The sequence below is a fragment of the Vanellus vanellus genome (genome assembly GCF_965231255.1).
Source record: "Vanellus vanellus genome assembly, chromosome: 3".
In the NCBI taxonomy this organism is placed as follows: Eukaryota; Metazoa; Chordata; class Aves; order Charadriiformes; family Charadriidae; genus Vanellus; species Vanellus vanellus.
The window spans coordinates 21,174,045-21,185,454 of record NC_138907.1 but is presented as its reverse complement, the minus strand read 5'-3'; the positions used below and the strand labels follow the sequence as shown (position 1 = coordinate 21,185,454).

Here is an 11,410-nt window from a genome sequence, read left to right as displayed (position 1 = left end):
CTCTTTCTCTTAAAAAAAATGAACATTAAGCGTTGGGATGAGGGATCATAGTCTGATCCAGACTGTCATTTCCAGGAAGATTGTTTTGTACCTCTTGAATCTCCTGCCCCTCCTGAAACCTGTCAGACATCTTCCCCCAGTATTAGCCCAGCTCACCCAGAGCTCAGGCAGGCAGGTCCGGTGTTGTTGCTGAACCCATTTGGAATTCCACTTCATCATCCTTTTGATCGTGGCACTATTGTGCTGTTGACATTGAGGAAAAAAGCCATGTGCAAGTAATTATTTTGAAACTGAATACATCTAGGTTCCTCGGTGTAAAACCTACTGACATGCAATAGCCCCAAAGTCACTTCAGCAGCAGATGTTACAGATGGAAAACAACTATATAAGTAGTTTAACTAATTTTCCTGCTGTTGTGGGTATCTTTTTTCCAATCAATATATTTGCTAAGGCACTGGCCAAGTTAATTTTAAATAACTCAGTGAGGACTACTGGAAGCCTTTGGGCAGTTATTCCGCACTCTGTCAGATGTACCCATTAGAGAAGTCTAAAGTATTTATCAATTCTATCATCTCATCTCTGTGCATGTTATGACCTAATTTTATCTTCTACAATCTTGCACTGGTTTTTGTAATTTCCCATGCAAGGAACAGCCCTTTTTCTTTGTTGCACTAAACTAGCCAATTGCTATTTTGCAGGACAGCTCACAATGCTTAGCAGAAAACATTCCTTTTAGATCTCACTCATCTTGGCCTTTCATCTTTATTTTTGGCCTGCAGAGAAAAAACATCTTCCAGCAAACTTAGTAATGCAAATTATTCAACTTTCATTAACATGTAGTTCATAATCTTTCTGCCTTTGCAGCTTCTCCTGGCACTAGAAATAAATTACAGCTGCTAGAATATAGTGTTATTCTTTCTCTATCTATCTGAGTTGGGAAAAAGTGATTTGTTTTCTCTTTTTCTCAGCAAAAGAGAAAAGTCTGTTCAGTGAGGCCAAAGTTGTTAGGGTTAAAATTAACTGGAGGAAATACAATCCATAATTAAGCCAGGCTACTCAACGCCACAGATGCAATACGAATAGTATTCCAAGTGTGTTAGCATGACAGGAAAATGGGGGCGTTTCTTGATTATTGGAAGACCACTTGCTACACAAACTTGGCACAGAATCTGTAAGGGGTACGGGACACGCACCAAACCTTCGGAAGTCCGTAGAGCCGTCCAGCCTCAAAGCTGTGTCCACATCAAGCCCAGCTCTCTCGATAGCACCGTGTTCATTAAAACCTTCATCTGCCACATTTTGCTCCAGCGTGACTGATGCCTCCGTCGTGCACACGTCCTGGTGACATTCGCCGGAGCACGTTGGTTAAAGCCCAGCTCGGCAGCCACCACCGCCAAGGGCAGGGACAGCCTGGGCAGCCTTTCAGAGCATTGCCAGCCCTGCCTGGCCTGGATGTGGGCTCTCACTTGCATGGCTAAGGCAGGAAAAACATACTCTTAAAAAAAAAAAGCAGATAAACTTTTACAGTGTAAACACACAGCTGCAAAGGGGGGGGAAGCATTTTAACTAGGCAGATAAATGGGCTCTTTTTAGAAAATTAAGTGTTGCTCCTACAAAATACAGTTATTTCTCAGTATTTCCTCAATAAAGTGGACTGTGGTGTAAAGCAAGCAATTTAGGGCCGTACGGTTATTTATCCGATTCAACAGCATTTGCTAAATGTCAGCGTTTTTGCGAGCAGCCTCTTCTGTAGCCATCAGAGTGGTAACAAATCGTGCTTCCCCAGCTACAAACAAGGCACGGACTAGGGCGGTGGGGAGGAGACTGCTGAGGGGACAGAAAAAGCTGTATTTAAACAGTTGTGTTTGCTTTTCTGTAAAAAAAAAAAAAAAAAAAGGAAAAAAGAAATCTCGGAGATCTCTTTTTCTGCCAGAACACTGCCACTTTGCAAATGCTGCCAACACAAACCCTGCGAGCAAGCCAGCTGACATCAGCTGACCAAGGACATGGTGGGACTTCGGACATTTTATCCATTCCTCTTCAAACAGGCGGCCTTTTGTCTGGGCTGTTTGACCAAAACAAGCCTGTGAGTAAAAGCAGAAGCCTGCCTATGGAAGGCATGCTTAAGTCGATGCCATCTAAGATACACAGCACCAGAAGTTACGTGAACTGAGCTCAAGATCAGTCCAGGTTTGCAATCTCTCTCTCAAATTAAATGTTTTTTTTACTGTACTGGGTACACTGTGGGATAAGTGGGTAAGGGAACATTATCCCTGTTGCTGCCAGGGGCTTCGCCACCAGCATTTGTGAGAGGAACCTAACAGGATGTGATCTATAATATACTTCCATTGGAGATGGCCAGTGCAGTCTGACCTGGACTGGTGATGAAGAAGAGCAGGCTCATGTCGTTGCCTAGATTAAATGAATTGGTTAATTTCTGTGTAGCTCAAGCACATACGTGATTGTTTGCACCAGAAAACTGGCCACTGAAACCAGCTCCTTAGCTGGCAGGCAGAGTAAGCGTTAGGGACTGAGGCTGTCGCTGCAGTGTCTTTGGAGTGAGATCTGTGCACTACCAGGTCAGAATAAACGTGGTTCGGCCCAGACGTGGGACATAAAGTTGTTTTTCCCAGAGTCGTATTAGCCAGGGTTCACAATACGGACGTAAAGTCCATTTTATGGTGGGGGGATGCATGGAGGTGCGTGTGTAAGGACAGGTAAGTCAGGCAGTACCTGATTGAGCACAAAGCCTTTTGGCACAAAAACTAACACGACCAAACTTTTGGAACAAATCAGAACCCACAGAAAGGATTTAGTGCAGATCAATACTCTGCACTGAGTGGCTCTGCTGTTCTCAGTCTGGCCCTGGGAGCCAGGTTAAAGCTGGATGTCTTGTGCTGTCAGGCCATATCTTACAAAACTTTTCCACTCCAGATCCTTGCAGAGCAGGCTGAGGTGGTGGGGAGCACCCATGCGAACTCCAGGGAGCTGTACCGGCCCCACGAAGCCCTGGGTGCTGTTATTCTGGCTCCGCACACTGCGCAAGCTGTGTGTGCCCTCACGAAAGAGCGGCTGTCTCTAGAGGTAGAGGAGGACGGAAAGCCACCGCCCTGGCAGGATAGTTTCCCAGTACCTTTCAGCAGGCATATGCCATTTTGAAGGAACAAGTACAGTACGTATCAGAGCATTTCTACACCGGGCTGGTGGCTGGTGGTGTTAGGAGCTAAAGTGGCAAACAAATGTGATGATATAACCCTGTTATTATCCCAAGCCTGCTCACTTGCACTTTGTGCCAGTGGAATTTCCCAAATTTCTCAAAGCTCTTGCCCCTGTGGAATAACAGAGTCCTATTGAGGAATTACCACTAGTCTTTTTGCATCGTCCCTGGAGCCACACCGGGTGGACGGAGGGAGACGTACATTGCCCTCTCTCCTGCACAGCTCGAGATATGGGAAATGGAAATGCTCTTTGCCTCTGTCACTGCTTGGACATAAGGCCTAAACCCAGATGGAGTGAAATCCGGCTGCTGGTAGCAGGACACCTTGCTGGGGTGGGCTTGGTGGGCTCCACGCTCACTCTCTGGGCTTGTTTGACACAGGGATGGTCCCTGCAGAGGAACAGGGGTCCCACCAGCAGCACAGCGGACTGTGCCAGTCAAGAAGGAAGCCAAAGACGCCTGTGAAATCCCGATTGAAGGTGTGTAGGCTGGGTTCAAAATGCTGGTGGGAATATTAAGTTTGAAGCACCGGCTGGTGGCTGTTGGGGTGTGTTGGTGGGGCAGTGCGAGAAGGACATGCCTCCATGCACATCCTGCACTTTACTTCCACTTTTGAAACCTCTAACCCAGCACTTCACGTGAGCAGCCTGTTCTGTGGTTTTTTTGTTTGCTCTGTAAAACTCGGTCTGAATAAGACTGAAAAAGAGTAAGACACAGCAGCTCTGCTTGAAAGACTTGTCAAGTCTTTAACTTGACAAGTTTATCCCTGCATCTTAACCGCTATTATTTTTATTTCCATATTCCTAGATTCAAAAGACCCTGACTTTGGGGAAAACCAGTCAAAAATCAACATAGAGATGTGCTCCCATCTCTATTCGATAAGCCTGTTGTACAAAGCAGGGCATTCCTTGGAACACCCAAAAATCGTTGCCTTTCGCATCACTCCAGCAAAGGCTGTTTCAATATGGTCCCAACTGTAATACAAAATAAGTATGCCCATGGAAATTCAAATCTTGAAAAATTGAATATCTGGATCCTCACTGACACACTGCAAATGCATTTGAAACATTCTTGTTTCCAGGATAATAGCTACATAATTAGGCTAAGCCTTTCACACTTTCTCTTTTAACCCATTGGATTTATTTACCAAAAATCATTGCATAGATATGCCCAGCAAATGCCCTAGAGAACTGTTTGTTAAATTGTTTTAAATTCAAAGCTTAAATATAGAGGTTCTCTCTTCACGAAGTGCTGGCCTTTATTAAAACTGCGAGCTGCTCATACTTCATCCCTTGTAGCCTCTTTAAATCCTCTGTTTGACATTTTGGATGTGCCATGCAGGTTCTAATACACATTACACAAAAAGAGCTATTATAAAATTCCTGACTTTTTCTTGTTTGCATGACAAAGGGGGAATGGCAAATCCTCCAATTGGACCAGATAATCACTCTCCTGTGAAAAGCCTACAATCCACATCCTCTGTTTTCTTCTTAGCTGAGCTTCAACTGTGTTTGGTCAATAATTTTATTTTACGTGTGAAGCCCATAAATCATCTTCCAATACACATTGGACAGTGAAGAGTCTTGGTAGATAAGACATCAGCCATGGGAGAAATCACATCTAGGTCCAGGAAAGCGGGGTGCTGCTGGAGCAATTGGGGATTTTCATTTCATGTAATCATGTTTGTTTGCCCTATTATGTAGTGAGGGCTACTCTCCAGAGCAAAGACAAACTGGAAGGGTAAAGGTTTACAGGATCTGGTCTTCTGACATGTGTAAAGAGAGACCACTACAAATGCCTGAACTGCAGTTTTATCCCCATGACTGTCACTATATAAACATAACAAATTCACTGCTGGAACTGGGTTAGCCAACTCTTATAGAGAGTATCTGAAGGAAACTTTGACAGCCACCTGAATGCTTAGATGCAGTTTGAGACCAAATCCCCCAAAGCGGTTCACCACGTGACTGTATTTGTCCCATCTCATGAGAATCAGTCATGTGCCGTTTAGCCGGGGAGGCAGCCCGGAGTGAACAGCCGGGCGTACGGAGCCTTCCTCAGGGGCCGAGAGAGTCACAGAGATTTCAGATAAAAAAACCCTCCCTCCTTTTCTTCACAAGAGCAGGAGTTATTGACGTGAGTTGAAGTTGAGGTGGTCAAATGAAATGGATATTTTTCACTGCTATTTGTGTCTTGGGAATGAATATAACAGAAAAGATTGATTTGTTCAGAGAGAGATTAAAGAATGTACTGCTCTGGGCCATGCACAAACTGTTAGTTTATAGTCCATGTTTCCATTTTAGCCTTAAAACTCAATTCAACTAAATAAGATGCCCCCTTAACATCTAATGGAGACTTTATCATATTTAAGGAAACAAGTTTCTTAAAGGGTTATAAAGACAAAATGAGCAGTAAAGAAGAGTATAGTTATGCTCTTTCAGATGGCTTTGTTGCTTTCCTCTGCATAAGAAACACGCTGCCTCAGCTGACACTTGTTTTAATGAGGGATGAACCACAGCGGGGTGCTTTTATACAAGTTCATTTCGTCGGGTCCTCCAGCCACACTTTTCTCAGCACACACCGTTCAGCCTGAACGTTGGATGAAACCGGACCAATTTTTGACTCATTCACAGAGACATATGAAATCCAAAGATCTTTTGATGCTGAAGACATTTGTATGTATGCTCAGGCCCTTCTGTACTTGTTACTGCTGGAGAGGATGAGAATCTGCCCCAAGTGCCGTGCTCCTTCAGACTTTTATCGACCACGTTTTAATTTTTTCAATTCACTTCTCCTGGGATTGGTTTCAAAAATAGACTTCCGCATCTCATGCCAGCAATGGCCAGGGAAGCAAGGGATGTAAGCTTCAATTTTAAAGGTTGACTTCGAGGCAAACAAGCAGCCCCCCCACCTCAGCCTCCAGGTCGGCTTTGCTCTCCTGAGACAGCTCTCTGTTGTGGTGGTTGATAGCGTTCAAAATACCAGTATTCTTCATCCATGTTGTGGAGAAGCAGAGTGGTTTCTCATGTTCCTGAAAGGTGATCTGCCTTTATAGAAAGCCTTCTTCTTTTAAGCACAAGTATTATTAAACCCACAGGAATCCATAAAGAGTGATGGGACATTTTTCTAAAATGTCAGGCCTGTACATTTTCCACCTTCTGTGATTCAGAAGCAGCGTAAAAGGCCATAAACCATTCAACTGCTGTGATTCACTGCCCTGATTCATACACTTGATACAAATATTCAGAGATCAAAGTGGTACCTACCCCCCAAAAAAAGATTTTAAATGATTTTTTAATGCCTGCCATAAAGAAGGGCTTACAGCTAAAGCATTATTCTCCTGATTGATATTGGCTATTTTAGGTAGCAAGTTCCCTGCGGTAAAGATTGACACTTCCTTTAAGAATCGTGCGGTGCGGTACATAAAGCGATGTACTCTGCAGATGTGTTTCCTCCCTGACCGAGGCTGAACATGAGACGCTGATCACTCAGAAGTTTTCTGGGCAAAAGTTTACAGGGAATCAAAAAAGAATGGAAACTTCTTCCCTGTGGAGGAATCTGAAAGCTCCCCTAAACCTTCTTGTATTAACTTTGCAGTAGATGAAGGTGTTAAACTGGCATGTGTCTACTGACAGGCGAGTGATCCTTTTAAGTCCTCTGCTTCGTCCCCACTTGTGGAATTTGTTGTGCCAGTGGGACAAGGCTGGCTATAAAACCCCAGTGCGGGGGACCTCCGTCCCGCTCAGGCAGCCTGCCACCACACCTCTGCCGAGAGCAGCCACGGGGAGATCCCCCCTCCATCTCTGCCACGCAGGCAGCTGCTTCCCCGACAGAGGAGGATGGACCCGAGGTTCGCTCGGATGCTCTGCGTGCTGTGCCTGGTCATCACGGTCCAAGCGTTTACCCAGGAAGGGTTCAAGGAGGTGGTGCTGAAGCAGCTGGGGCTCTCCGAGGTCCCTAAACTTCATAAGAGGGACTTGGTGGACCTGGTTATCCCAGACCACATAAAAAGCAAATACATCTCCATGCTGAAGCGCCACAGGGTGAAGCGCCGAGCTTCGCCGAGCCTGGCCGGCATCCTCAGGGGGATCCCTGGCAACGCAGGTAACGTTTCTGCCACCGCCGCCGTCGGGAACTCGCAAAGCGCTGTGCCGCTGCCAGGGGAAGCTGCCCACCCTTGCCCGGCCGGCCGCAGGATGCGCAGAGGCAAACCTACAGGGGGAGAGAGGTTTGGGTCCGGCTCCAAACCTGAGCTGGGTGGAAGAGGTGCATGAAACAGCATCTTAAAGATTAACACGCGTTAGTAACTCCTTGCACTGGGAGAGGGGGGTCCCACAGCCCTTGCAAAGGGCAGGCTGCTGCTGGAGCTTGATAGAAGAGAAAAGCCATGGTACTCAGGCAACATTTTGGGCAGGTGGAAAAACAATGTAAAAAAAAAAAAATGTTGGTAGAAAGTGTAGACATTGCAGTCTTTTGGTCAAAACTCCAGAAAGTCCCCTAATAGCAATCACACCTCTTTGAGGATGTTTCACTCTCCCCTGTCTTTTTTTTTGTTGTTGTTGCTTTGGTTTTTGTCTAGGAAAAATATCAAGGAGGAAATCAACTGTACAGACACAATGATGTCTGCACAAGGACATCTTTTAAAAGACGTAACACCTTGGGCAGTAAGTGAAAACCCTTTTTCACTGCAAGTGGTGCAGTTTCCTGCTTCAGTGCCCACCACCGGCACAGAGATGGGCGCTTTTCTGTGTTTGCTCAATTTGGGGGCAATTTATATAGGAGATTTCTTTCGGTGGCCTCCAGGTAGCAGAGACTCAGACATAGAAGAATAATTAGGGCATTTGCAAGACATTGATTCAAGTATGCATTAGAAAAGGTGTGTTTAGTGGCTGTGTCTGCCACAAGGGCTCGAAGGAGTGTGTTGTGATGATAATTTTGGATGAAGCATGGGGGCTTTGCTCACCAGGATGGCAATGACAGGTTGTCTTTTTTTGTTCCCAACGCGCACAGGCATGGCAGGAGAAGTCCTCTACTCTGACACCACCACGCGCCAGAACCTGATCTTTGACATGGAGGGCAGAATACCTAAAAACAGTGAAGTGACAATGGCTGAACTGAAACTCTTCAAAAAGCCTCTGGACAGAGCAAACCTGCCTGCCAAGCAGTCTCACAGGCCTGTCTCCAACGCCAGAGTCAGTGTGTACTGGGTGCAACGGCACCACGATGGTACCAACAGGACCTCCCTGATAGACTCACGGTGAGAAAAGGACCTCTCCTGAAGGCAGTACCCTGCTTACGGGTTATGGGTCCTCTGGGCTGGGTTTGGGTGTCACATGTTTGTGCCTCCGGTCAGTCTGACAGGGTTACATCCGTAGAATCGGGCTCTAGCTTCTAAACCCAGAATGAGTTTGTAAGAACAGATATTAGGTTAAGACTGCAACGAATTCATTGAAATTATCTATGTCAAACGATGGTGTACTGCTAGGTCTTCCCTTCTAAAAACCTCCACCTGGTTCACTTCTCTTTCCCTCTCTAACTCACGTAGGTTACTGGCTGCTAGTATTCTTTCCATTGGCCATTTCATTAGCTGGTTCAAATAAGCAAATTATGCCAAAAAAAGGCACCTGATTCTGTAGCCTTGAGCTCTGTGGAAGTTTTACAACCCCTGAAGGCAGAATTAGACATCAGACCAATTTTCTGGGTGGGTAGAAACTTACGGCCCTAATACAGCTAAGACAGGACCGGGTGTGAGCAGTGGTGTTTACCGGGCTATCATCACGAATTCTGAGGCCGCGTACAATCCCGCACCGCACCGCATATTTCTGTATGAGCGTGAATGAATACCTTGACATGAGCATGAACAAAGGGTTTTATTTAGCCCTTCACTGTCTGCTAGATCTGCATGCTTCTTTTTTGAGATGCGAGTTAATTGCCATGGGTGCTTGCCCAGAGCGCTCAGCAAAAATTATCGTGTAATCAAGGCACATGACAAACTACAGGAAGCAAATTATCCTGCTGCAATAACAGCGCTGCGAGCCTGGGCTTTATCTGATGGGCTTTTCTCTAATGCTGAGCCCCTGTCGTGCAGGCTGGTTCCCATACGTGAGTCGGGCTGGAAGAACTTCGATGTGACACAGGCCGTGCATTACTGGCTGCGAAACAAGAGGCGGGAGCCAATGTTCCTGGAGGTCTGGATTGAAGGAGAAAGGGTAGGCAGCCATGCCTCAGAAATGGCCAAAGCCGTGCGGTTCACCTCTCAGGACCCCAAGGATAAAGCTCTAGGCAAACCTGAACTGGTGCTTTACACCCTCGACTTGGAAGACTATGGGTACGTATGAAACCTAAACATGTACTGTCTGTGGTGTAAATTTGCCCCTGAGTTATTTTACTGTGTGTGCCAGCCCAGGGCGCGCAGCTCTTGCCCTCGCAAGTAAAACACTGTGAATGGAGGAGTCGGAAAGTTGCTGCTGAATCCCACCTCTCCTCTTCCCGTATTTGTTGCCTGAATATTCAAATGAAACCCAAGCGTGGTCCAAGTTTCCCGTCTCAGGGCCCACCTGTGCTATTAACAGCGGGGATTATTTCTCCCACCTTTCCAGTTTCCAGTTACGGCATCAGTTCTTGTATCTCCCTTGGTGCACAGGGGCCCCGGGGACTGCAAGGAGGAGGCGGTGATGGGGAGGTCCACCTGCTGCCGGCAGAAACACTACATCAACTTCCGCGAGCTCTCCTGGGCACAGTACTGGATCATCGAGCCGGCGGGGTACCAGGCTTACCGGTGCTCGGGGGGCTGCCTGCAGCCCCCCAGCCCCCTGCAGCGCTTCGGCTACGGGCAGCGCGCCTGTGCGGTGGCAGAGAGCTCCCCGCTCCCCATGATGTACCTCGTCAAGAGGGGCAACCGCACTGAGATTGAAGCAGGCGAGTTTCCCAACATGATCGTTGAGAAGTGCAGCTGCGTTACGGACGGCATGGCACTGGTGTGAGACGCGGCTGGCCAGCCGGGAACCCGTGGTTCTCACGGGGATGCCACCCAGTCCCCCAATTCCCCACCGCCCTGCCCGGAGCCACCCTGGTCCCCAGCCTCAGGGCCAGCGATAAAGGTCCTGGGGGGCCCCCCGGGTACCTGCCGGCAAAGGTCAGCAGCAGCCGGGGCTGTGGCTCTACCACGCACCCCACTACGCTGCAGAGAGGGTGCACTTAAAGGCACTGTCTGTATAGATGGGCTCAGAGGAGCATCCATCTTCACGTATACCCATGTGAGGGGTACCTGTGGAGCCTAACGTTGCCTGAGGCCCCCTTGATGCTAGCCCAGTTTCACTGAATTTGGTGGAGCTGCATCCAATTTATTTCAGTCCCCACATCAGGAGTATTGCAAACAGCGACAGGCAAAGGAGGAGTGATCATCACCAGCTGAAGAAGTAATGTGTGGGTTCAGCTTTTCATACTTAGACTCACGGTGTTCCATAAGTTTTGGTCTTTGTCTGTCCAAGTCATGTTTATGGTGAATTGTAGAGCAGAAGCACTTACATGTATATATTGTATACACACACACGTGTACATATATATAGTATATGAATATATGTATGTATTGTCTACGTACATATTGAATATATACATATTGTCTACATACATACATATGTGTACATAAAATATTGTCTAGAGCTCAAAGGAACTTGTATATGTGCGTATATACCGTATACATATATACATGTACATAAAATATTATGGGAATTCATAAGATTATAGTTTTGGTCCCTGCACCATGAGCTTAGCATAGTTTTAGGCAGAATTTAGAGTTCTGAAGTCAATGGCAATATTAGGAATTAGGTTTGCTCACATGAGTAACACTTTGTAGACCCAGGGCCTTATTTTTCTGGTTGTATATACAGTTTCTTGAACCTAGGGATATTTTCCATGTTTTGTGTGCTTCCAAACTCAAGGAAACAATAAAATACAATTATTAAAGTAGCCATGTGCTTGCTTGTATTTATTCTTAGCTCTAAAAGTGGAGGGAAAAAATCTGTCATATTTCTGAATGTACCCTAGTGCCCGGCTCCTGTAAACACACACACAGAAACAGTTCTTCTCAGTCACCTGTGTGGTCCCGTCTGCTTCTGGTAGAGCTTCTCTGCTCAGGCAGGGACTGGGCTGCATCGGCAGGTGGAGTAGAGCCCACACCGCCACCGCTTCTCC

General features: G+C 46.6%; 1 protein-coding gene across 1 annotated transcript; it reads left to right on the top strand.

Annotated features, from left to right (window-relative positions):
- Positions 1–7,077: 7,077 nt before the first annotated feature.
- On the top strand, positions 7,078–10,200 carry LOC309669537 (left-right determination factor 2-like; the record flags this gene model as incomplete). The annotated part of the gene is made up of 4 exons (XM_082480239.1): positions 7,078–7,321; positions 8,228–8,474; positions 9,306–9,545; positions 9,861–10,200. 4 exons carry the CDS (start codon positions 7,078–7,080, stop codon positions 10,198–10,200), a joined length of 1,071 nt encoding a protein of 356 aa, XP_082336365.1.
- Between the last annotated feature and the right edge of the window lie 1,210 nt (positions 10,201–11,410).